The sequence below is a fragment of the Thalassophryne amazonica genome, chromosome 14 (assembly GCF_902500255.1).
Source record: "Thalassophryne amazonica chromosome 14, fThaAma1.1, whole genome shotgun sequence".
Taxonomy (NCBI): Eukaryota; Metazoa; Chordata; class Actinopteri; order Batrachoidiformes; family Batrachoididae; genus Thalassophryne; species Thalassophryne amazonica.
Genome location: NC_047116.1, coordinates 37,378,605 through 37,406,322, shown reverse-complemented (window position 1 = coordinate 37,406,322; position 27,718 = coordinate 37,378,605). Strand labels below are relative to the sequence as shown.

At 39.6% G+C, this 27,718-nt stretch overlaps 2 protein-coding genes and 1 long non-coding RNA gene across 4 annotated transcripts in view; 1 reads left to right on the top strand and 2 right to left on the bottom strand.

The window, feature by feature from the left end:
* Positions 1-1,868, top strand: part of LOC117525376 (myc box-dependent-interacting protein 1) — a 56,335-nt gene extending 54,467 nt beyond the window's left edge. For both annotated transcript variants that reach the window (XM_034187224.1, XM_034187225.1), the window contains 3 exons: positions 558-632; positions 724-825; positions 1,516-1,868. In XM_034187224.1, coding sequence (XP_034043115.1) covers positions 558-632; positions 724-825; positions 1,516-1,617 — 279 coding nt within the window. In that variant the 3' untranslated portion in view covers positions 1,618-1,868. The remainder of the gene's footprint in view (positions 1-557; positions 633-723; positions 826-1,515) is intronic.
* A 2,423-nt stretch (positions 1,869-4,291) lies between these two features.
* LOC117525379 lies at positions 4,292-4,577 on the bottom strand. The gene is made up of 2 exons (XR_004565028.1): positions 4,541-4,577; positions 4,292-4,481 (listed from the first exon to the last, which is right to left on the bottom strand). It is a non-coding gene; the product is annotated as an uncharacterized LOC117525379 (long non-coding RNA).
* A 9,840-nt stretch (positions 4,578-14,417) lies between these two features.
* On the bottom strand, positions 14,418-27,718 carry LOC117525377 (indian hedgehog B protein-like). Its single transcript, XM_034187226.1, has 4 exons — positions 27,413-27,718; positions 26,355-26,512; positions 25,199-25,302; positions 14,418-15,371 (listed from the first exon to the last, which is right to left on the bottom strand). Exons 1-4 carry the CDS (start codon positions 27,716-27,718, stop codon positions 14,620-14,622), a joined length of 1,320 nt encoding a protein of 439 aa, XP_034043117.1. The 3' UTR covers positions 14,418-14,619.

Sequence of the window (27,718 nt, the reverse complement as noted above, 5' to 3'; positions counted from 1 at the left end):
ATTGGAAATATCACAAGAAGTCATTGCATATATGTAAAAGCTACTTTTTCTGTTTGGATTTCCTGTGCCTCTGCATTTGACACTTGTTAAAACCTCAGCCTAAATGTGTATTTTTGCAATTAATTAACGTCATTTTTTTAAAAGCTAAAAACATCAAAGTTAACCACTTCTTGATGCCACTGAATTGGCAAAATGTCATTACAACCATCTAATAGCAGAAAGGGGTCACTGCATATTTGCCTGTGTGCATGTTTACCTCAGTAAATGTTTTAAAACTACAAATTAAGCAGGGAGTGACTCAAAGTAGCCTTCTTCCTTTCTACAATGCTGCTTTCCACTACGTCCAAGCTAGTGGATCACTAGCGAGGGGCGTGTTCTTCTGCTTACAATAGCAACAAGTCCCTCATTAACAGTCCACTTGCATGAACTTACTGGAGAGCAGCACCAACAAAAAAGAAGAAGACTAAAGTAAGTTGAGCCCAAAAACATCAAAAAAAAAAAAAAAAAAATTAGGGCTCTCCTCTAATGTGTATGTGTGTGTGTGTTTTTTATTCTAGATGCCTGAACCAGAAGCCGAACCAACCACAGTCACGCCAGCATCAGAGGAAATGCCTCCTGGCTTCATGTTCAAGGTAAAACAAGCTGCCAGTGGTTTGTTGAACATATTCCTCCAAAGATGGTCTGTATGTGCAGTTTTTTCAAATTTGCATTTAAATAATTCAGGTCCAGGTGATGCATGATTATGCAGCCAATGACACGGATGAATTGGATATGAAGAGTGGTGATGTGGTGCTAGTAATCCCCTTTGACAACCCAGACGAACAGGTACAAGTGTGCACACAGAGACACAGCGTACACTGAAAAAAGAACCAGTTTAAAAAGTTGTTTCAGTTGGTAACATCTAAATGAATTAAGTTAATTCATTTACACTCCGTTTACACCAAGTCCACGATGTGTTGCGATCGAAAAACAGCCTCTGCTCACCGTCACTCTCACTGACTCCCACTGGGGTTGCAGGCTGGTCACAATGGGGTCTTCATGGTTGGAAAAAGATCCCTCTTGGTCGGCATCACTCCCCATTGGTCTCCAACAGGTGTGCCAATGTATTGAACTGTTTAAAACACTTGCACAAGTTGTGCGACCGGTTAGCAGATACATGGGTCCCATAATCAGTCTTGATAAACTCTCATGTCTCAACTCACTCTCAACCTGATCCTGTGGGTCCTAATAGACTCTCAGTTGACTCTGCATGGGGTTGCATCAATAATCATGAATATTAATATATTTTTCACTTGTACAATTTAGTTGCAATGCAGGCTTGGTGTAAAGGCAAATAACAGACCACAACAGAGACAAGCCAAGACTTGTGAGAGCTGACAGAATGTCATGATCTTGTAGGTCGTAGATCATTAGATGTTACCAATTGAAACAATTCATTTAAGTTGGTTCAACGACTGTATTCTCTTTTCTCTGTGACAGTGGGATGATGGTATTTTTAATCATCTCTGTGTTTAGGACGAGGGCTGGCTGATGGGAATCAAACAGGACGACTGGCTACAGAACAAAGAAAATGCTGTTAAAGGGGTATTTCCGGAAAACTTCACCCAGAGACTGTGAAACAAAAGGACAGGTCATCTAGCATCTCCCCTTCTTCAAGTCTCTCTTCCTTCTCTCTCTCTCCTCTCTTGCTCTCTGACCCTGTATATCTTTATCAGGACTTTGGCCATTGTGGCAGAGCTGAAATCACACCATTCTGAGGTCTGCTAAACTGGGCTAAAAGTGGATCTTTGCATTCCTGTGGATTTCTGCCAACATTTTACAGCCGTAGCTACTGCATAGGTTCCACGTTTTACTGTCTTGCTGCAAAATTGCGCCCGGGAGAGTTGCTGGGAACTTGTGCGATGGCTACCACTGTATTTAGTTTCTAGCGTTTCTCATGTTTCGTCATACACTTTTCCCAAACATAGTCAATCAACCCTGACTGGTGAAATGTCGATTGAGATGAGCTTCAGTCCATCTGGTGTTGACGGATTAAAAGATGTGTAAAATTATTAAATCATGCAAACTGTAGCAGAGTAGCTCTTACTCAGATATACAAGTAAACCCTGAAATCTGTTTCATGATAATGATATTATTATTATTTCATAATATTGCTATGATATTATTCCGACAGTCTTTTTAAAGTTTGAGGTCATACTCAAATTAAACAATATAAGAACTTTAATAATCCAATTAACATCAGCTACAACATGATAGCTTCACTTTAACTACAGTAAAGTATGAAAGATGAATGCTTAAACCTAACTCTGTCATGTCAAAGTGTGGAAAAAAAATTGGGGGAAACATGGAATTTTTTTTTCAGTGACTCGTTACATCATATAGATTGGTGTCAAATTATTTGCAATATCCTGCAGATAACTCCTGTTTAGAGAGGGCTGGTGGTGGGATAGGCCCTCCAGCCAACTTGAAAAGGGAGAATGGCACTCGTTATGTATGGAAGGACAACACCGGTTTGACCATCATCTCTGGAAAAGAAGAAACTACTGGACATCACCAGGGAGGTTGTCTCTGGAGGGTGGTGACTGGTAGGGGATTGAGGGATTGTCTACTGTGCAGTGGCACCCAGGTACAAAGGACGTGATTAATCAAGTGGGCACCACTTGGAAAGCGCCAGGTTGCAGTGATGGTGCTTTTTCAGGTCTGCAGACCTGGACGTGGCATGAGTTCAGTGGGTATAGGTGTACACCTACTTTGTGTCTGGTTGCTCCAGTGCTGAAGCAGACCAGCTCCTTTTGATGATGCCAGATATCACTCCTCCCATATTATGAGACTCAGACTGAGACCGTCTTTGGCTGCCTTGTCTATTGTCTCAGGGTACATTCCAACTGCATTGAGGGATATACAATTCATCCAGAAAATATTCACTGTGCCTCGCTTTTTCTACAGTTTGTTACATTACAGCCTTATTCCAAAATGGATGAAATTCATTTGTTTTCCTCAAAATTCTACACACAATACCCCATAATGACAATGTGAAAAAGGTTTTTGAGATTTTTGCAAATTTATTAAAAATAATAATTAAAAAAACTAAGAAATCAGAATGTACACAAGTATTCACAGCCTTTTGTTTTGTCAAAATTGAGCACAGGTGCATCCTGTTTCCACTGATCATCCTTGAGATGTTTCTACAACTTAATTGGAGTCCACCTGGAGTAAATTCAGTTGATTGGACATGATTTGGAAAGCGCATCACCAAACACCTGAGGCAATGTGTGTCGCATTGCTGCTATCTCTGCAGGAGAACAAAGGTCCTGGTGCTTGCTACTAGTATTACTGTAGAATCACAAGACTTCAATAACTGAATATCTTTGGTAAGAAATTTCTACCACTAGAATGACTGCTAGAATGACATTATGTCACATGAGTGATTACTTATCAAGACATCTATGAGGCATTCTATTTGCATTGTGAGAGGATGTCAGGTACAATGCTACGGTCATCTGGCGTGGTTCCCTGAGCATGATCCAGCATATACGTAGGTATTCCAGTATTGAAGATCCCAGCACCTGAAAAAGATCAAAGGGACACTTACTTAATACTTGGTTAAAACCAGAATTGTGGAGCATTTTCAGGAAAAATGATCAATTGGTTTAAACAGAAAACTGGGGTCTGATTAATTCAATCCTAAAACCTACTGTTCAGCCTCAGTGGTTTTGAGATCTGACGTGCATGCCTTTTTTGGTCTGTTACCATGTTAATGCATCACTTTATGACAAAATATAGAAAGGCAAATAATTTGACACCAGAATTGAGATTTTATATATATGTCCAGCCATTCCTGAAATATGGCACAACATCCACGCAAGGATGCACAAGCGGAATATAGTGCAATAATCCTAACCTGTGTTTTTTTTTTTTTTTGGGTCGGTTGGAGGGGTCAGTTGACTGGGAGTCTAAAAATGGGCAGGCAAATTATCTTGCATAATATTGTGTACTTTGCTTGGTCAACAGATTTATTGTTCCCACAGAGAAATTAAGGCTCCACTATCTGGAAAATAAAAACCAAAATCGACTGTATATTTACAGCTTGCCTGCAAGTTGTTCTTTTAACAAATTTCTCTCTTTGGCATTATTCTGTTTTATTGCCATTATAAATATTTCAAAGCTCTATTTTTGTGATGATAAGACTTTCAGCCATGTTGATTAATGCTCTTGAGTTTGATGACAATGATCTTGAACATGTGTGGACAAAGAGAGCCTGTTATGTCAGAAATGATCAATGACTGAAGTTTTTGTTTGTTTTTGAAGTATTGCCGATATTTGCATTTGTGTTTCTCATGTCCACTGAGCAGAGCTAAAACACCTGGCACAGTCTCCCACTGTGTTCTGTGCAATACGTGGCTTTGAAAAGATAATATTCCAAATCTCGCTACCCCAAAAATAATTATTTCATTTGCCCGATTTCCCTCTCTAAAAGTTTCCTTAGACTCAAATGTTGTGCAGAAGCAGGGTGTGACATCATGTGCATCTCTGATTGCACTCCATGGTCTCAATAAATCTGAAATTCAGAAAAATTATGACACACCAGTGACTGCTGCTATTGGAGACACTTTCCTCACTTCACTGCCTGGTTTTAGATGAGAATATGTCTTGGACCGTTTGTGTTCAACATAATATGTCAGGAAAAAAAAACCCTCCAGTACGTCTATGCTACATCTGTGACACAATAGCCATGTTTTGTGGTCTGGCCAATAATTACACTGCATCCAGAAAATATTCAAAGTGCTTCACTTTTCCACATTTTTATGTTACAGCCTTATTCCAAAATGGAGTAAATTCATTTTTCCTTCAAAATTCTACACACAATATCCCATAATGACAACATGAAAAACATTTTTTCCCCCAAATTTATTAAAAACAAAAACTAAGAAATCACATGGACGTAAGTATTCACAGCATTTTCTCAGTACTTTGTTGATGCACCTTTGGCAGCAATTACAGCCTCTTCCAACTGTAATAACCGTATTCTTGCATCTGACCACCCTGAGCTTTCTGTATGAACATCTGCAGCACCTTTCTGCACCACTGGCAACAGTTACAGCCTGAATATGATGCCACAGGCTTGGTGCATCTATCTTTAGGCAGTTTTGCCCATTCTTCTGTGCAGCACCTCTCAAGCTCCATCTTGTTGGATGGGGAGCGTCAGTGCTCAGCCATTTTCAGATCTCTCCAGAGATGTTCAATCTGATTCAGATCTAGGCTCTGGCTGGGCCACTCAAGAACATTCACAGAGTTGTCCTAAAGCCACTCCTTTGATATCTTGGCTTTGTGCATAGGGTAATTGTCCTGCAGAAAGATGAACCGTCGCTCCAGCCTGATGTCAAGAATGCTCTGTAGCAGGTTTTTATCCAGGATGTCTCTGTACATTGCTGCATTTATCTTTTCCTCAATTCTGACTAGTTTCCCAGTTCCTGCCGCTGAAAAACATCCCCACAGCATGATGCTGCCACCACCATGCTTCACTGTAGAGATGGTGCCTGGTTTCCTCCAAACATGACACCTGGCCTTCACACCAAATAATTCAGTCTTTGTCTCATCAGACCAGAGATTTTTGTTTTTCATGGCCTGAGGGTCCTTCAGGTGCCTTGGGCAAACTCCAGGTGGATTGCTATGTGCCTTTCTAAGGAGTGGCTTCTGTTTTGGCCACTCTGATGGTTGTCCTTCTGGAAGGTTCTCCTCTCTCCACAGAGGAATGCTGGAGCTCTGACAGAGTGACCATTGGGTTCTTGGTCACCTCACTGACTAAGATCTTCTCTCCCGATTGCACATTTTAGACCAGCGGCCAGATCTAGGAAGAGTCCTGGTGGATCCAAACTTCTTCCATTTACAGATGATGGAGACCATTGTGCACATTGGGACCTTCAAAGCAGCAGAAATGTTTCTGTACCCTTCCCCAGATTTGTGCCTCGAGACAATCCTGTCTTGGAGGTCTACAGACAATTCCTTTGACTTCATCCTTGGTTTGTGCTCTGACATGTGTCAACTGTGAGACCTTATATGTAGACAGGATTCCAAATCATGTCCAATCAACTGAATTTACCCCGGGTGATGTGCAAAAGTCTAAAAAAAAAAAACCCATTTTCTTACATTGTCATTATGGGGTATTTTGTGTGGAATTGTGAGGGAAAAATTAATTTCAACCATTTTGGAAAAAGGCTGTAACATAACAAAATGTGGAAAAAGTGCAGTGCTGTGAATACTTTGTGGATGCACTGTAGTTTATGTGTTCGCACTGAGATTGCCAGATTGGTGACTTTACTGCTGACCTTTTGGATACTTCCTCGAATTTGTACTTTAAATGATTATTTATGAAACACAGAAATGTGTTTCTTGTAATGCATCAGCTTTGTGTTTTTCACTGTACTACAAGTAGGTTAAATATCCAATCAATATGCTAGTTAATATGTTGATAATCAGGATACCAGGGTCAATCTATGTCAGTTCAGACACAAGTGTTGCTGCACATCACATATTTTGCCCAAGCTTTATTAATATGTTATTTGGGGCCAAATAAATAAATGAATGAATAAATTAAAATTAAATTTGCAAGATTATTGTGTATATATATATATATATATATATATATATATATATATATATACAAATTCAGTGAATGCATTTTAGAGAACTTAGCATTTGTTCCCAAGTAATATATTAAATATGAACAAAATCTGAATCAACACAGACTGACCCACAAATGCAGTTTTAAAAAGTGACAGCAGTAATCAGATTCACCAACGCTTTAAAATCCAGTACCAGTGTCAGAGTCCTGCTGAGTACTACTACATGACTGTTAAATTCATTCATGACAGTCTCGTAGCTTTATAGCCTTCATTGTTTCGATTGAACTGGTCTAGTTGATGTGGAGTGGGCTTTTTTTGTGAAAATGGATTTAAATATGCATTAGCCATGCTAGCTAAGGGAAGCTAGTCAACAGTCTACAGCAATGAGAAGCTGCTGTCAGTATTGCGGTAGCTGTAATGCTAATTAGCATGAAACCTACTCGGTCTGATTATAATCAGATAAATACGTGAGCCGGCCTCATTCCTTTCTGATACACATGCCGATAACAGCTCATTCTGTTTACACTGAGACAAATGAAGTCAAATGCAGATGAATCTGAATATGCACCAGAGCAACTTCTTTTATTTTTGTATGCTGCCAAGCAGCAACTGCATATAGCCTAATGTAACTACGACAACGTAATTGCCAACAAGTGAAGATGTTATGGAGTGTTTTGTACTTCTGTCAGGTTTATTCATCTCAACATAGCCACATAGCGAGTTAAAGTGTCACACATTCAGTCATTCATCCGTTCACTGACTCAGCAGAGATTTCTTGCATTGTTATTCAGACGTAATAAATGTGTGTGTGTGTGTGTGTGTGTGTGTGTGTGTGTGTGTGTGTGTGTGTGTGTGTGTGTGTGTGTGTGTGTGTGTGTGTGTGTGTGTGTGTGTGTGTGTGCGTGTGTGTTTATGGGATGGTGAAGAAAATAAATAATTTATATACCCGGAGACATGTTGGTATTATAGAAAAAGATTTGTGATTGGACGATGATGATTGAAGTATTTGTGAGTTAGTTTTGTTTTGTTTTTTGTTTCACAACAGGCTGGTATTATGGTTCCGGGTGTTACTGTGCATTTGATGTGTTTAAGTGTAATTTCTGCCAAGCTGTGATGACAGATACGAGATACGTACATATTCTATAAAGACATTCATATGTGTGTGAGTAACTGTGAGCATGCTGACTTCTCATGTGTTGTTATGTGAACACCCTTCATTTAAAGACGGTGATATTTGGGCCACTTTTGAGGCACTTGAAACAGGCACTGATTTTTTGTTTTATATGGATTTATTTTGGTAATCTTTGTAATGGGATGGTGGGTAAATATGTCAGTTTTGATTCAATTTGCTGGCAAAAATTGTCCATCAGCCTCAACATGTTTCTGGTGTATCGTGGTCCAAACTAAACGTGATTGCATGGAGACGGGGTGAAATAAAGGTGAAATTCTAACCGCCAGACTCAGGTGTGCAAATGTTTCAACTGTCTGCAGTATTTATGGGATACACATGATTTTTTTAATGTGTGTTTTTGATTTAATATATGATCATTACTAGCATTATTTTTTTTCTTTTTAAAAAAATATTATGGTGTGTCACCTGGGTCTGGTTCTCTATTTTCTTTTATGGGAAAGTCTCCTGTAATGTGCTATGGGATATGAAAAATGTTTTTTTCTTCCTGTACCTACACACCAGTAAGAATAAAGATTACGTCAATCTCCTTTCCCTCAATGATGTATTTATTTAGTTAGTTAGTTTGCCCATGAATTGCTAGATTTTGGCATTTTTAATCTGTATGTTTGGGGATTGTCATTTTATAATAGGAACTGGTACCACAGCATCTCCAGTCATGCATTTTTAAAATATCAATAATATGTAATGTAGCATGGCAGCTACAGTAACTGTTCATGTGCAGTAACATCATTTATTGATTAGAGAGGTCATATACAAATGCAGCAACCCCTGGTGTTGAAAAACGAAGGCAAAGAGGCAAATCTGGCAAGTTCTTGAATGGCCACCTGAAGCAAGTTCCAAATGCAACTCATTTCCCGTAGAAGCCCATGTTAAATTGCCCAATTTTCCTGTAGAAATAAATATGTTTACAGCCTGGTATAAAAAGCACTTTTGGTATCTATAACAACTTTCCCCATTCGTGATAACTATATCAGAGGAAGCATTTTATAACCAAGGTTGGGTAGGATTACTTAGAAATGTAATCCAAAAGTAATCAGATTACAAGTAATCCAAATGTATGTACATACATACATGTAATCCACATGTATTCTTTCAAAGTAATCCTACTCAGCCTTGTTTATAACTCATCAGTTTAAGCTATTTGGACCCATAAAACTATGAGTAACTGGGGTTTGCTCTGAGTGGCAGTTGTGTGCCAGCCAGCTAAATCCACAACTGTGTTAGCAGTGGCTGCTAGCTGCTGTGAGCTTGACTGAGTTTGTCCTTTCTGCACACGTTATTATAAATATCAGGGATAATATGGCTTTCTGTGTGGTTAATTGTACCAATAGGCTATCTAAGAGGTCTGTGCTGCAGTATTCTCTCTGAGTGAAATTTTACTCTAATTGGCATATCAACACCAGTACCAGTAATTAGCACGTATTGAAAGCTTGGTGAGACTATTTTTGTAATACCTACACCTACCCAAACCAAGACATAGAGAGAAAGAGAGAGGAGAGCATATGACCCCTTCTAAAACTGCTTGTGATTTTGTTTTATTTTATATTTTTGTGAAGTACTGGGCACATACTGAGGTGATCCATTCTATTAAAAAGTCTCAATCTGCCACTTTTTTGCCTGTTATAAATGGAAAGAAGGTGGTAGTTACGCCTCCTTCTGTCTCTTCAGATGGGGAGTGTCTGATCTGTAGCATGCAGAGTGACACATTTTGCTTTGTGGGTGTGTCTCAGCATGCTAATATGGAATTTATAAAATGAGCCATTTCAGCCCCAGATTTGGGATAGTTATATGTTCACAGGTGTCAAATTAGGGATTTTACGGATTATCCCTGCAAGCCACAGGACAAGCATCAAATTAGTGAGTTGAGTAAATCAGCAAATTTCAGCAACTCTGTGAAAACTACTCTAGATTCAGTTCTGTCATTTTAATTTCTGATAGATACAGCTGAGGACCAAAAAAACTCCTATTTTAGGCCATGTTGACATATTTTAGCATGCAAAATTGCCATAAAAAGGTCTATAAAGTTGCTTGTCAAGCCTTGTTCTTGATTGTAGATTCATGGTGGCCACTAGGGGCCACTGTTACTTGCTTAATTTTATTTTAGACACTTAAAAGTAGATGAAAACCTTAAAAAAATCCTTTATTTTCTTTCACCTAAATAGCGACACTAACCACACAAATGTCAAAGTTACTTAAGGAAAAACTATAAATATGTATATAAAAATATGACTCAAAAAATGTAGTGACACATGGAACAATCCGTATAATAAATGTGTTCTGCTCTACTTTGCTCAGCCATTTCTTTTTCTGTGTGCATTACAGCAGCCTACAGAGGGCGCTGTGTTCAAGGAGAAGCTGTCCGTCCTGGGGAAAAAAAAAGACAAAACAGTTGGCATAAAGAAGAGAAGAGTGTTAATGTGCGCTGCTGTCCATGGTGCTGAAAGTCTTCTGCAGCCCACCCTGTAACCACAGTAATAAATTATCTATCTATCTATCTATCTATCTATCTATCTATCTATCTATCTATCTATCTATCTATCTATCTATCTATCTATCTATCTATCTATCTATCTATCTATCTATCTATCTATCTATCTATCTATCTATCTATCTATCTATCTGCCAAATTATTGCAGCATCTTGGGAAATGTACTTTTCTATTTCAATAATAATAATCTACATATTTTATTAATACAATAAATTAAATTATTATTAAATGGAATATATTTTACACACACACACACACACACACACACACACACACACACACACACACACACACACACACACACACACACACACACACACACACACACACACACAAGTATAGTGCATCCAGATAGTATTTACAGTGCTTCACTTTTTCCACATTTTGTTATGTTACAGCCTTATTTCAAAATAGATGAAATTCATTTTTTTGGCTCAAAATTCAACACACGATACCCCATAATGATGATGTGAAAAATGTTTTTTCTGAGATTTTCTCTATGGTAGAGTGGCCAGATGGACGCACCTCCTTAGCAAAAGGCAACCTGATGTAGCTTGAGAGGTGCTGCAAAGAGAAATGGGAAAAACTGCCCAAAGATAGGTGCGCCAAGCTTGTGGCATCATATTCAAGAAGACTGGAGGCTGTAATTGCTGCCAAAGGTGCATCAACAACATAATGAGCAAAGTGTGTGAATACTTATGTACATGCGATTTCTTACGTTTTATTTTTAATAAATTTGCAAAAATTGTAGAATTTTGATGAAGAAAATGAATTTACTCCATTTTGGATTACGGCTGCAACATAAAATGTGAAAAAAATGAATATAAGTGTGTGTGTGTGTGTGTGTGTGTGTGTGTGTGTGTGTGTGTGTGTGTGTGTGTGTGTGTGTGTGTGTGTGTGTGTGTGTGTGTGTGTGTGTGTGTGTGTGTGTAAAATCTTACTTTACTGAACAAGCATAACAAAACCAAAAGTTGATTTTAATAAATGGATTAATCAGAAAGTTTTTTTCTGTTGTCCAATTCATTCTTTATGATTTGCATTCAAAAAAGAAGAAGAAGCAGATAGTTTGGTTTTACAAATAAGTTTATGTGTCAAATACAAATTAATATTAATAATATATTTACATTAGTGTTTAAAAATAAATCTTTAAATAATTGTTTATCCTGACAATAGCTTAATATACATATTTGACAATAGTTTGAGCACACAAATGAAATAATGCCTTTGAGATTCTATATGAATTGCAATAAACAAAAATGAAAAACAAATAAACACCATACTCAGTAAGTGTCTTCTTGAAGAATGCTTTGATATACAAACAGACTGGTTTATTATTTAGCAGAGTGTGAACAAAATATTTAATTATGTCCACTCAGGTCTCTATCACAAGATTAAAATGTATTCCCTTATCAATATAAATCTGATTCTCTATGCTTTTGCAAATATGGATCTTATTTCTGACAGCAAAAGACAACACAATGGAGATCCATTAAATTAAAGCGCATATCATTACAAGTCAAGATGAACGATAATTATTGTTATTTAACATGATGCATAGTGTTGCCCAATACAGTAGATAAATACAGCCTGAGTGAGGTGTATGCAAGAACAACTTAGGTACAACTAACCTGAAAATTCAACAATGGAAAATGTTTCACAAAGTTAGATATTTTAAATAAAATACCTGATAAAACAACAATGTATAATGAAATCAGATGACATAAATGGAAAAAAAACAAAACAAAAAACAGCTTGACACATTTGGCCAGTGTGCAGATCTTTCTGCATTAGTAGCTGTCAAATACTCACATGTCCATCACATGCTCAATCATTCCCTGCCATAACACACTCATAAAAGAACAATAAAATTCTCTTCAGGTGTGGAGCTCCATGAGCATATTTGTTCTTTGCAAGCACCAAACTGGTGGACATCATCTGTTTTCCAATGTGTTATTAAGTCAAAGAAATCAGTTTTAATACAGAGTATTAACTCTTACAATGGTACTGACAGTACAAAGAGATTCCTTTGTTTCTTTCTTGTTTGCTTGATTTTTTCTTTCCTTGCTTCCTTCCTTCCCTCCCTCCCTCCTTCCTTCCTTCCTTCTTTCCTGTGCTGTATTCCTTTCATCCTAACAACAGACAATCTCAGATAATTTGTTTTAATTATCACCAAGGGTCATATTACAACTTGTCAGCAAGCTGTTATCAGTCACCAGATATTTTAAAAACACATTAAGGTTCGTAGCCGTAAATACCACATTGACACTGAGATGATTCATCCAAAAACATAACAACAATAACAAAAACAATAATAATAATAACAATAATGATGATAATAATAATAACAATAATAATAATAATAACAGCATACCATGAATTTCAGGTTTTTAAGAACTTGTTTTGTGATTGTTACTTTAAAGTTACTGTGTGTAGGATTTATTGCCATCCAGTTGCAAAGTTCCCTACCCCTCATTCCAGGGTAGGGAATGAGGTCTTGCCCCAAGTGAAGGAGTTCAAGTACCTTAGGGTCTTGTCCACGAGTGAGGGGACAATGGAACGTGAGATTGACCGGAGAATCGGCGCAGCAGGGGCGGTGTTGCATTCGCTCTGCCCTACTATTGTGATGAAAAGGGAGCTGAGCCAAAAGGCAAAGCTCTCGATCTACTGGTCAATCTTCGTTCTTACTCTCACCTATGGACATGAGGGTTGGGTCATGATGGAAAGAACTAGATCGTGAGTACACGTGGCCAAAATGGGCTTCCTTAGGAGGGTGGCTGGTGTCTCCCTTAGAGATAGGGTGAGAAGATCAGTCATCCGTGGGGCCAGCTGAGGTGGTTCAGGCATCTGGTAAGGATGCCCACTGGGCGTCTCCCTAGGGAAGTATTCCAGGCATGTCCAGCTGGGAGCAGACCCCGGGGACGACCCAGGACTAGGTGGAGAGATTATATCTCCACACTGGCCTGGGAACACCTCGGGATCCCCCAGTCAGAGGTGGTAAATGTGGCCTGGGAAAGGGAGGTTTGGCACCCCCTGCCGGAGCTGTTGCCCACGCGACCCAGTCCCAGATAAGCGGTTTAAGATGAGTGAGTGAGTAGTTGCAAAGTTACAGTATGCTATCGCTGGTCTTGGATTTGTTTCTCTTCATGTGGATTCATGCTTCCTTGTCTTCTCTTGTGATATGCAATAACTTTGCGCCTCCATTTCACAAAAATGAGGGTTCTCAAACTTGTTAGCTTTCATGAGGAACCAGTAGACAGTTTACCGGGGAGCAACCACTCTTTTTTTTTTTCCTTTAGCTGTCTGGACAGGTTGAAACACACAAAAGGCAGTATAAGTATGTCCCTTTAGGGCTTTTGGGCTACTACATCCTACACACTGTAGCTTTAAATAGAAAGGACCTTCTGCTTAACACATTAGATTCCTTTCATAGAGAAAACAAACTGCGTGGGCGTGTCTTACAGTGAGTATGTTGAACTGAGTGAGCAGGACTTCCAATATGGGCTTTGTAACATATGTTACAGAATTCTTAAATAAGCTGTTTCAAACCTATATTTTGCTTGTAGTATGGTAGACCCTATCTGCACAGTCACTGAGTGCTTTAATAGCAGCAAAATATCACTAATATTTATCTGTATATAGATTTATTTGAAAAAATATTTTCCACAATATAACCTCTTTAAGTAATTTTCCAGTATGTCTCAAAATGTATATATAGTCAGTGAATTAAATATAGCACCTATATTAAAGTTAATATCTAACTGTTTCACTTCTGTGCTTACTTTTTAAAATACAGAGCAAAAAGACTTGAGCACCTTCTTCTGATCTGGGAGGTGCTACAAGGGGAAACTGATCACTCCTCGAAAAACAATAATCCCAATAATAAAACAATAATAAAATTTGCAAAAATGCTAATTATTTTTTCATTCATGTTTTTGTATTTGTAGTATCAAAGAAACATTTGTCAGTATCAATGTGGATTTTTGCTATTTCTGCTGTAGGTGTTTGAAAGTTAAAAAATGGCTTTGACTGTCCATAAATCTCAAGCTATTCACTTCAAATTGAAAAAAAATAAATATATATATATATATATATATATATATTATATATATATATATTTTAAATCTGTCTTTTTCTTTCTTTGGCATACACTTTTTCACACACGCAGCAAAGGATGTTTGAAGTACATCAAATACGATTACAGTTCATGGAAAAAAGCTCGTCTCTCTGTTGAGCTGTCTATCAGACAACCGCTGTGTTTTGTGCTTTTCCTGGATTTTGGTGGGTGAATGAATCAGTCACATGTCTCTCTGTCCCTCCTATCTGTGTTCTTGCTCAATTCCCCAGGGGTGGAAGTGTTGGGGATCCAGCAGGCTTTGCCCCACCCTCTGCAGAAGCTTGGGGTACCAGTGCAGCCCGTCCACCTGTGGTTCTGAAGGTCCCATCAGGCTGTAGAAGAATCGCAGTGGGGCCATGACCCAGTGGGCCAAATGGTGCATGTCCAGAGCAGCGTAGCAGGATGCCAGCACACCGTTCACCACGATAGACCCGTGCTGGGTTAGCGGGGCAAACAACCCGGTGCTCCTTTGCACCGCCACATACGTCACAACGGACAGGGTGAATTCCGATCCTGCTTTTCCCCGCGATGCGAGTACACACTGTCCCGGCCGAACATCACTGGCAAAAACTGTTCTCAAACCTGCTACACCCGCAGAGCTCGGCCCGCCCCGCTGTGTGGAACCTACAAAGGGAACTTCAGCAGCCTCTGCTGACCTCGACCTGCTCAACTCACCGGGGCAGTCGGCGACAAAGACGAGATGTGCAGCGGTGAGCGTAATGTTTAGTCCTGCGTTGGTTCTGATGATATAAAAGGTCTTTGTGACATTGGGCTGGCGATCCAGAAAAGATAAGACGGGGCTGTAAAGAAGTGGACCCTGGCCATCTGTGGATGAGGAAGCAAGGACACGATCGCCGGGGTGAAGGTCACGTATCTGTTTAGTAGCTCCGCCCTCGAGGAGAACTGTAGCATCGCCGGGGAAACAGCCGCCAGTTTTTGCTGCCACAGAATGTTCTAGAGGGAACAGAATAGATAAGATTAATTTTATTCTATTTGTTTTATATCTTCCAAGGAGGATGTTTGTGACTTTGTGTGACTTTTTGTTTGACTGATTACTAAAAGGATGACCAGTAACAATGAGCCAATTCTTACTGAAACTAGGCAAAAAAAAAAAAAGTGGTTGTTATAAGAGAAGCAAGTGGTGATTTGGACCTGGACGTAAACTGAAGTAGTTCATACCTTTTTCTTTAAACTGTCCCAATAGAATTAGTGTAAAACTTGTGTACACATCTCAGCAAAAAGAGTATGTGTGTGTGGCACAGCTGATTTTGTAATCAATTTAATTCTGCTCTTTTTTTATATCCTGTTTCCAGTCAACTTCTTTTATTTCTTTATTCACTTAAAGCAGTCATATTACACCATTTAATATTACAGCTAATATATCTATATCTATAGCTAATATAAAAATGTCTCTATCTATCTACAGTGGGGCAAAAAAGTATTTAGTCAGTCACTGATTGTGCAAGTTCTCCTACTTAGAAAGATGAGAGAGGTCTGTAATTTTCACCATAGGTACACTTCAACTATGAGAGACAAAATGAGAAAAAAAATCCAGGAAATCACATTGTAGGATTTTTAAATAATTTATTGGTAAATTATGGGTGAAAATAAGTATTTGGTCAATAACAAAAGTTCAACTCAATACTTTGTAACATAACCTTTGTTGGCAATGACAGAGGTCAAACATTTCCTGTAAGTCTTCACCAGGTTTGCACACACTGCTGGTATTTTGGCCCATTCCTCCATGCAGATCTCCTCTAGAGCAGTGATTTTTGGGGCTGTTGCTCGGCAACATGGACTTTCAACTCCCTCAACAAATTTTCTATGGGGTTGAGGTCTGGAGACTGGCTAGGCCACTCCAGGACCTTGAAATGCTTTTTACGGAGCCACTCCTTTGTTGCCCGAGCGGTGTGTTTGGGATCATTGTCATGCTGGAAGACCCAGCCATGTTGCATCTTCAATGCTCTCACTGATGGAAGGAGGTTTTAGCTTAAAATTTAGCGATACATGGCCCCGTTCATTCCTCAACACCTATCAGTCGTCTTGACCCCTTTGCAGAAAAACAGCCCCAAAGCATGATGTTTCCACCCCCGTGCTTCACAGTAGATATGGTGTTCTTGGAATGCATTCTTCTTCCTCCAAACACGACGAGTTGAGTTTTTACCAAAATGTTCTATTTTGGTTTCATCTGACCACATGATATTCTCCCAATCCTCTTCTGGATCATCCATATGCTCTCTGGCAAACTTCAGATGGGCCTGGACATGTACTGGCTTAAGCAGGGGGACATGCCTGGCACTGCAGGATTTGAGTCCCTCTCTGCGTAGTGTGTAACCTTTGTTACTTTGGTCCCAGCTCTCTGCAGGTCATTCATCAGGTCCCTCCATCTAGTTCTGGGATTTTTGTTCACTGGTCTCATGATCATTTTGACCCCAAGGGATGACATCTTGTGTGGAGCCCCAGATGGAGGGAGATTATCAATGGTCTTGTATGTCTTCCATTTTCTTACAATTGCTCCCACAGTTGATTTATTCACACCAACCTGCTTGACTACTGTAGATTCACTCTTCCCAGCCTGGTGCAGGTCTACAATTTTCTTCCTGGTGTCCTTCGACAGCTCTTTGGTCTTGGCCATGGTTGAGTTTGGAGTCTGACTGTTTGATGCTGTGGATAGGTGTCTTTTATACAGATAACGAGTTCCAACAGATGCCATTAATACAGGTAACAGGTGGAGGACAGAAGAGCTTCTTAAAGAAGAAGTTACAGGTCTGTGAGAGCCAGAAATCTTGCTTGTTTGTGGTTGACCAAGTACTTATTTTCCACCATAATTTACAAATAAATTCTTTAAAAATCCTACAATGTGATTTTCTGAATTTTTTTTCTCATTTTGTCTCTCATAATTGAAGTTTACCTATGTTGAAAATTACAGACCTCTCTCATCTTTCTAAGTAGGAGAACTTGCACAATCAGGGACTGAGGGACTGACTAAATACTTTTTTGCCCCACTGTATCTATCTATCTCTCTCTCTCTCTCTCTCTCTCTCTCTATATATATATATATATATATATATACACAGTATATGCCTCCTAGCATCCGCCCATCTAAGGGAGACGATGGTGTAGCGTCCAGTTTGTTTTTTACTGTTTTTTTTTTACACTTTTTCAATTAAATTTTAATTTATTTCATTTATATAGCTCCAGATCACAACAAATATATAATATATAACATAATATCTAATATTATATTATAAATATATAATATAATAGATATTCAGCACCTCACATACACCGAAACGTGCATTAAAAAAATGTAATGAAATCATCAGATCTCTAAGAAAGCGTCTTTCTGTGCCTGTTGCTTTAAATGGAAAAGAACTACTGGTGGCCACGCCCTCACAGAAGGGGCATCTCTTTCCTTCTTACAGAGTCACTGTCTACGTGTCACGCTGAGCACAGAATGACTCACAGAGCAGGCAGTAAGTACTCCAGATATGGACCTCTGCAACGTACGTCACAGAAGTCTAAAACGAGCCATTTCAGGGCTAAATATGGCTTGTGGTAAGAGAATTTCCACAAACACAGCCACAGAATTTTGTGACATTGTGGCTAATTAACACAAAACCCAAACTATATGTAGATGTTAAAGGTTGACAAAACAGATTTTGCACAATATGACCCCTATAAGTGTCAAGAAGGACTGAACTGACAAGTCAGAGCACAAGAAAAATCTTCCCCAGGGCAAGTCTACAAGTAAATCTAGGCCATTGATGAGACTTTGACACTGACTCAAGGACAACTTTATCTCAGAGGTGGATTGTTAACATATATTACGGGACAAGTGTTCAAAGTTTGTCTTTTCTGCTTCCCTCTGTGGAACCACCTCACACCCAGAGTCACGTGCATTCATAAGACAATCCTCTTTTGCTTTGCAACTATGTGTTAATATGCATTTTAGTGAATCAACACTGATGCCAGTACTTTTTAAAGATTTGTTCCATGCACACAAAAGTATGGTGGCCAGTAGGGGCCAACAAATGCAGAAACCATTTCCAAATACAAAAGCACCTGTATCAATGTGAAACAGGTAGTTGCATTAAAAAAATGTTTCAAAGTGAAAAATGCCTCCAAACATAACTAACAGCACATGTTACAGTTCAATTTGATGACATATTTGCTGCAAATTTAAACGATTCACGCAAAGGTTGAATGCTTCTCAAGGTCACACAACACTACAGAAGTAAAAACAACACAATGGAAGATTCTGCTGGAGAAATTTAACTGGTTTCTACTCTTTAGTTCACTGCAATGAAAATAAGTAAAACATGAAAATATAGCTAGCATTAGAATAAAATCATGACTAAAGTAAGTAAATAAACTTCCACAGCTTTGTTGACCAGGCAGTGATACACCAAAAGGTCTGTATTTTATGAATAAATAGTAAATGGACTTCATTTATATAGCATGTTTCCATCTGCATCAGACTCTCAAAGCGCTTTACAATTATGCCTCACATTCAGCCATTCACACAAACACACTGATGTCAGGGTCCTGCCATGCAAGGAGTTCATTACACACCGGGAGCAATTTGGAGATTAAGGACCTTGCCCAAGGGTCCTTTGTGATTTTCCGTTCAGGCTGGGGTTTAAACTGAGGATCCTCTGGTTTTAAGCCCAACGCTTAACCACTAGACCATCACCTCCCTATCACAGAGGTGTTTGGTGACACTGATATCTTTGCAGGCGAAGGAAGGTCCAAGTCTTAAGAGCCCTGGTGCTGCCTGTCTTGTTGTGTGGTTCTGAGACTTGGACGCTAACCAGTGACCTAAGGCGGTGACTGGATATCTTTAGTACTAGGTCTCTTTGGAGGATCCTTGAGTACCGCTGCAATAAGGAGTATCACTTGCATTGTGAGGGAACGTCAGCTACGTCATTATGGCCATGTGGTCCATTTCTCCGATGCAGGTGCCTAAATGCTGTGGACACCAGCAGGTGGCCAAAGGGATGCCCACGTTTCACCTAGCTGCGACAGATAGATGGTTAATTTAAAGATGTAGGTGGTTGCCATCCAATACCCAAGGTGGTTCTGTGATGTTGTTTTTGCAACACAGCACACCACCAGCACATGCTCCCAGACTTGACTTAACGCCAGTAAGCACTTTAACTCTGCCAAGATAATCCAAGATAACCACAATGCTGATTAAACAGCATGACTATTGCACAACAGTGAATTGGATTGGTCATAATAACTGTTATAGCCCAATATATATATATATATATATATATATATATATATATATATATATATATATATATATATATATATATGTGTGTGTGTGTGTGTGTGTGTGTGTGTGTGTGTGCATGCTTTTATTACACAATACACAGATGACACAAGTTTATTAGGATGCTGACTGCAGGAATGCCCGTCAGAGCTGTTACCCGCTAACTAAATGTAGATTTCACTATACATATGACACCACCAAAGGTGTTTCAAACCAGTGCCACCAGTGCAGAGACCATGTGTAACCATGCCAGCCCAGGACATCTGGCTTCTTCATCTTTTTTCAAGAGTGACTGCACATTTTCAAGCGACCTTTTATTCTCAGTTGTTAAAGGCACATTTGTGCAATAATCTTGGTGTTTTTTCAGCATTTTCACATACCACACCTGCAAGGTGGATGGATTATTTTGGCAAAACGGTGGTGCCCATTAAGGCGGATTTTAACAAATTTGTGAGCAAAATTCATGAAAAATAAATATTTTGTGTCAACAGAAGAAGAAGTCTTCAAACTTGGCAGCAAAAAAGAAAGTGTTGCACTTATATTTTTGTTAAGTATAGTCTCCAAAGGAAGTAGTGTTACATTTCTTGTAAGGCTTATCACTGGAAGGTCACTGGAATGTGATTTAAGGACTAACAATACTAAAATAGGAGAAAAAAGCAGCCCTCCTTCTGCTATTTCTCAGATAAAGGGACAGTTTACTCCTCCACGTTCCTTTGGAAAGTCCAACTATAGTATCTAGTGATTTTGTAAAACCACTTGGGCATGGTGACATCAAAATGACGTGAGCAATACGACAACAAAACAACTGAAATATGAATGTTTGTGATTCACTGGACCTCGGTGACTCATTCACAGGATGTGCACTTGATTTTAAAATAATGTGGCTCTTTAAGAAGCCTTGAGACAAGGTGGTAAGAAGAGGTAGTCAGCAGGAGCTAATGGATAACCAGCTGATTGTATCACTGCAGTCCGAGCACGCCCCGGGGTCACACAGACAGGAAAGTACACAGACCTGAGGAATGGGATTACAGCAGAGTGTTGTACGGTCACATTCCCATTCCCTGGTGGATCCACACACGTGAAAACGCACCCTGTATACCAGGTCGGATCTCAGAAATGAATAATGGACCTTATAGAATGAGCAGGCATGGAAAGAATAAGCTGGAATGTAAATACAGTGAATAGAACACAATAGAAGAATTTTTGCCTAACAGCAGTATGTGTGGGTGTCTTAAGGCAGTCTTAAAGAAGCCAAATATTTATTCAAGGTGTGTGTGTCTGTAAGCCTGAAAGCTGTGACTGGGAGGTGATAAGACCCGATAAGAGATCTGAGAGAAACCCAGTAGAGGAAAAGCAACGGCGAAACAAGGAGGGAGTTAATCATCTTACAGCCGAGACCAACTGCTCGAATGTAATTTGGCATCAAATAACTGGCGGTGCCAGACATAGGTAAATGGATTTCTAAAATGACTCAAAAGTCAGAATAGCTTGAGGTGGAAGAGGTCAAACTATTGTTTCACTTTACATCCGCAGCAACTTCGTGATTTGTGGAGAACACAGACGTGTGTCACAGACCCAAACCAAGGGAGGTTGGGTCCAATCAAGGAAGTTACTTCATTTTTTAATTTAGGTTTATTCAAAGTTATTATATGGAGTTGATGTCATCAACTGGGGATGCTAAATAGCCTGACATGGACAACCTAACGCCTCCACTCAGGTCCGTAAATATTTGGACGGTTGCACAATCTATGATGCATTGCTGTCCACCAGCACATTGGCGCTGGAATCAAAAAATGGAGATCTTCTTGGAGTGTAGACTTTTACTTTCAATTCAAGTGGCGGAACAAAAATATCACATTTATAAATTATGTCCATTTTATACACAGTCCCTCCAGTTTCAAAGGTCATAAGTAATTGAAGTAAGTCCTATATAGGACCTGAGGTCCATTGGTGCCGGTGCTTATCCCCAGATTCCACATTCACCAGTCTCTCCCGGGATGGAACGCTAGTCCAAAACAGGTTACTACTCCAGCTGAGGCTGGTACCCATTTACATCTGGGTGGACTGAGACAATGCAGATGAAGTGTCTTGTCTCAGATCACAGACAGGTAGTGTGACCAGGAATCAAACCAAGATCTACATATTGGTAGCTCAACTCATTATCCACATTTACAGGTAGTTTTCTTTGGACAAGTCAGTAGGTGAATACATGAACATTTCCAAGTCTCTGAATATGTTCTGGACTTTATTTACATGAATTGTTAAGAAATGAACGGCATGGTACTGAGTGATAAATCTGTCTGGAATAGGCGGTTTAAAAAAAAAAAGAATGACCAAGCAAGAAGGGGACTGCTGAGGGAAGGGACCAACAGAACCAGGAGTTATAGGCTTCTGTGGAAGTGAGTGGAGAAACTGGGGATAGTGCAACTTTTCCTTGTTGTATCACCAATTATAGTTCTTCATGGTGCATCACATCAAAAATCTAACTTGAACATGAATTTCATTTGCTGAAGGCAAAACTGAAGAAAAGAATGTCCAAAGAACAAGTATATCAACAGCTACAGAGGAAGCCTGGTAGAACCGGAGAAGAAAACAAATGTTGAGACATATCTGTGATTTTCACACGTCACATAATCTGTGACTTTAAAAAGGTTTGCAACCAAGCAAAAAAAAAAAAAAACAAAGTAAACAACAACAACAAAAAACAAAATTTAAATTGTGATTGTGTCAATTACAATTTATTTTCATTTATATAGCACCAAATCACAACAAAGTTGCCTCAAGGCACTTCATACAAGTAAAGTTTTGAGCATGTACAAAACTTTCTGACTGACTCACTGCGCATCAACTGACAAGGAAAACATTTAACAAACTGTGTCGCCTTCAGTTAATGTTGCTTTCTTAAAGAAAGAAAGAAAGAAAAAGTATAATTCCCAAATACTCTAATTAAAGTTGAAATTCTGCATGTTGAGCACATTTTTATGATTTATCACCAATATGTTGATGTAGGCATGGAAAATAACAAAAAACATTATCAGTGCCTAAAATCATGTCTGCTTGCATAACCCCCCCCCCCCCCCCCCCCAACCATGATCCTTAATTGGAGTAGGCGAGTATTATGAATGAACTCTCAAAAGGAGACTGTGATCACGAAAATAAAAAACTGGGGGATATTGTATCCAACTTATTGTTGTTACCTTGAGCAGCGTGAAAAACGGCTGGATGGATTTCCTTCAATCTTGGTGGGAATATTACTTGGGTCTATATCTCCAGGTGATTAAATTTTAGAGTAGTTCAGCCAAGGAAAACATAGTTCTCAGAACACCTTTTTTGTACATCTCAACAACCAATAAGACAACATGAATGATCTAAAGCATACACTCACCCACTGGTCACTTTATTAGGTACACTTGTTCAAATGCTTGTAAACACAAACAGTTAATCAGCCAATCACATGGCAGCAACTCAAAGCATTTAGGCATCTAGAAGTGGCGAAGACGATTTGGTGAATTTGAAGTTCAAACCAAGCATCAGAATGGGGAGGAAAGTGACTTTGAACGTGGCATGCTTGTTGGTGCCAGACAGGCTGGTCTGAGTATTTCAGAAACTGCTGATCTGCTGGGATTTTCACGCATGACCATCTTTAGGGTTTACAGAGAACGGCCAAAAAAGGAAGATATCCTGTGAGTGGCAGTTGTGTGGACAAAATGTGTTGTTGATGTAAGAGGTCAGAGGAGAACAGGCAGATTGATTGAATGGTCGACTGCATGATGCTACGGACCAACATCTCTGACGAATGTTTCCAACACCTTGTTGACTCTATGCCACAAAAAAATGAAAGCAGTTCTAAACTAGAAGCACTCGGACAGCGCAAACCTCCGCAAAGGCCATAGGGTCACTGATGTCACATGGAATACCCTTTGGCAAAGAGACTTATTCCACGTCGTTTCACGCATTTACCTTAATGTTTCAGATTCAGTAGTTAACCCTCTGGGATCCGAGGGCATTTTTTGGACAGTTCACTCACCTGGCATAAATGTTTTATTATTGCTATTAACAGCTCTCCCTGCATCCCACAATCAAGTTTTATGTCTTTTTTTTTGAGGACAACCTGTACTTTCAAAATGTATATGCTATAGTTGTGTTTTATAAGTGTAATAATGGTTTACAATCAGAAATAAGAAAGGAAAAAGTAAAGCGGTAATTATTTTCCATGCACATTTATTCAAAACACACAACAAACTATAATAAACTAGTAACACATCACTCCTAAAACAATCTTTGGTGTGCCACGTGAGGTGAATCTGCCCTACGATTGGATTTTGGAAAACCATGTGACGGTGAACCAATTCTGATTGGACACTCACGTTGCTCATGTCATCACACAGCTTCTATGAGGAGTACAAAGATGTTGGACGGAGGCTTGAACGTCCGCAGAGTTACCTTTTCAGCAAAAAAAAAAAGTAAGTTTCTATCTCATATCATTAAAAAGTTATTTATAATTTAGTAAAGCTTGGTCTCAGCCATCGTATATGACAGCATCGGCCCCAGAGGGTCAAACCATTTGATCTTCAGCAAATGTATTTATGTATAAAGAGAAACTGCATGAACTACTCAAGTTTTTTTTTATTTTCTAATAACAAGTTTATTCAAAGAGTAGAAACAAATTCTAAAAAATTATTGTTGTGTCATAACTTAATTTTTGTTCAGCCTTTGTGATCCATCTTCATGAAGTTAGATGCAAAAATGTTGAAATTGGCCCTATCCTGCAATGATAAAGAATCCTTAAAAAATTACTGGATCCGGATCATGTTCCAGATCATTACCAAAATTGAATGACTTCTAAGTTAGGCCAAGATACACCCCTGGTAAAAATTTCATTGAAATCCATTGAGGATTTTTTGAGTAATCCTGCTAACAATCCAACCAACCAACAAACAAACAGACGTGACTGAAAACATAACCTCCTTGGCGGAGGTAAAGAAAGGGTATCCAGCCCAGTACTAGCAAGGTGTACCTAATAAAGTGGCCAATGAGTGTATATCAATCACCAAAATATTTGTGATTGATTGGTACATATTCAAAAATGCCACAGCAGATGCATGTATATATACTTGCACATTTATATTGCTGTGTGTAGATGCACAGCAATATAAATGTGCTGTGCATCGTTCTTATTCTTCTTATAACCATAAACCTAATCCTGGGTTCTAAAGCTGAGGGACAACAGCCTGCTGCATGCGCACAGATTGATGTCTGTAGGATTATGGATAAAATATTGTCCATAATTTTTCATTAGACACCATACAACCCGCTTCATGAGAATACTTTGCACAGAGACCGACACAGTTTGTTAAACTAAACAGTGAGCAAAATGACAAAGACGTCAAGTACAAAAGTCATTCGTGTTACGCAGATCAGCACTCTCAAACAAACACACACACACCCACACACATTCACAGATGTACCATCCAACATCCATCACATTTCCATCTCTTACCTGACTTCACACTGCAGTGAATGTGAGCTTTGGACTCGTAGTAGACCCAGTCAAATCCGGCTTCTACAGCCAACCGTGCCAACATTGCATACTTGTTTCTGTCCCTGTGAGGGAGAACAACAAACAAATCAGCAAGTCTTGGTTCACTTGTTTCACTGTAGCAGCTGAACTTGAAAGTATCTGAACACCCTTGGCCCCACCCACTCCCACTGGTGCAGCGTGAACCTGTCAAGTTCTGTGTCACATTTGGGCCACTGGCATTTGCAGTCCTTGATCTGATTTGTATCAAATATCTGGCAACATGGCTGCTGTGGGAACACCCAGTACAGATCTGCTCTGTTCCGATTGTTGCAAATGTAGGATTCTTACCTCCTATCAAGAAGATCAAGTTTTTCAGCCAGCGTTTGTCTGGTTGTCTCTTAGCAGGATATCTCAAAAAGCATGAAAGGATTTCAAGCAATTTAGTTGAGCAGATGGATAATGGTCCAGGACATAAGTGATTCAGTTTTGGTGGTGATCCAGAATATGTTCTGGAAGTGAAATCCAGAAGAATATCTGTCACATAGCAACATTTATCTCAGAACGTTGTGAGAGGATGTTGATGAAATTTGGTGAGCAGAAAGATAACGCCCCAGAAAATGTGTGATTTTATTTTGAATTTGAGCTGGAATATATGTGCTCACTGAATGCTTTTTATTTTTATTTTTTAGTGTTTTGTGGTATTGATTTGGGCCACTTACTCATGCAGCCATAAATTCAAATCTGATGTGTATTTGCTGTGTGGTTAAGCTGTGATAACAATCTGATCAGACACGTGATAATCCACAATCATGAAGTGTTGAGAAAAATTAGATCCTGTGAAAAACCATATTCAGGTCACTTCTGTTTAATTCAATTAGATCTTCTCCCAAATTGATTTTTTTTTTCAAACATGCACAAACTATTCTTATGTTTGGCTAAAACTGTAGTATTTCCACAAATCTTAAATAATGGATGAACAAACTGTTCCAATTTGGGGAGAATTTTGCTATTTGATACATGTGAAATAATGATTATTTGCATGACTCATTACAAAACTAACTCATTAACTTGTTGCCTGTCTGTATGTTTTTTGTCCACATAACTTTTAGGCATCATGATCTGCTTCTTTGCTAACCTGTCTGAGGTGGTGATGTCGACGGCTCGTCCCTCGTAGTGCAGTGAGTCCTCTGAGTGGTGACCGTCCTCGTCCCAGCCCTCAGTCACTCTTAGTTTAACACCCGGCCACATGTTCATCACAGAGATGGCCAGAGAGTTTAACTTGTCTTTACAACGCTGAGGACGGGAAAGGAAGTTGTTAGTAAAGGTTTGGCAGATGTAACTCCAGAGACAAAAAAGTGGAGGCAGAATAGAAAGACACCAAGCAGAGGTCACTGTGTGGACAGAGACTTCAGATCAGAACATTTATGTGTGAGGCAGAGGAAGAGTGATTGTGGAAAGGGTCAGAAGGAGGATATGGACAGAAATGTGATGAGGACATAAGATCAGTGTAAACTTTAAACACACGGTTACGCATGCAAACATGGCAAGTGAGGTCAAACCAGCAGGTCAAATCACTCACTGACAAGCCATTCGTGTTTCGCTTGCGAGGATTTAACAGTCCTCCACAGCAGCAGGATGAATGAGCAGTGGGAATCAATTTGCTCAAATGAAATTATTTAAATGGTATAAATAAACAGGTATCATGGAAGTTGTGCTGAAAATCTTTCCTTCAATTAATGAATGGCTTTGGACGCCGTGCGTAAATTGTGCGTAATTTGGTAAACCTGCACCTTAAAGACGGCAAACGGTAAACCTGTCGTTTAACACTAATATTACGTGATTCTGATTTCATTGCCAGTTGGTTTTCTGTCTGATTCAAGCGTTAATCCAGAGTTTTGCGCGCCTCCAGGAAGCAGCGGCGGCTGCCGTCAGGTAGCAGCGATCCAACGCGCAGACAGTCAATGAAATCAATGACTTGTGGGTTTAAACATTGAACTGACGGCAAACATTCAGCAGACACCGCGGCTTGTCCTGCTAAAGTAATTCAATCCATTCTGCTGCTCCGCTGCGCGCAGATGCCAAAGAAGGACTAGGAAAAGAAGAGGCGCGCGTCCCGATTCCTGGAGGTGAGTCTTCAAAGTGCGATCAGCTGGCTACAAAAGAGCTTTGAAAAGCCTTGTTTGCTCTTCTCACCTGAGTCATGAGTCTGTCGGCGCCCGTGTTCTCCTCATCCTTGAAGATAATGTCTGTGTTGTAGTTGGGCGTCAGTTCTTTGAAGCGCTCGGAATTGCGCGTGATTTTGCCCTCGGGCCGCCCGCTGGCTCCGAGCGTCTTCTCGGCCACGTTCGGGCTGAATTGCTTGTAGGCGAGCGGGGTGAGCTTCTTCGGGAGGCGCCTCTTGCCGTACCCCCTCCCCGGCCCGCAGCCCTCCGAGGCAGGTGTGAAGAGGAGGACCGAGGCACACAGAGAGGCGGTGAGAAGGAGGAAGGAGATCCGCAT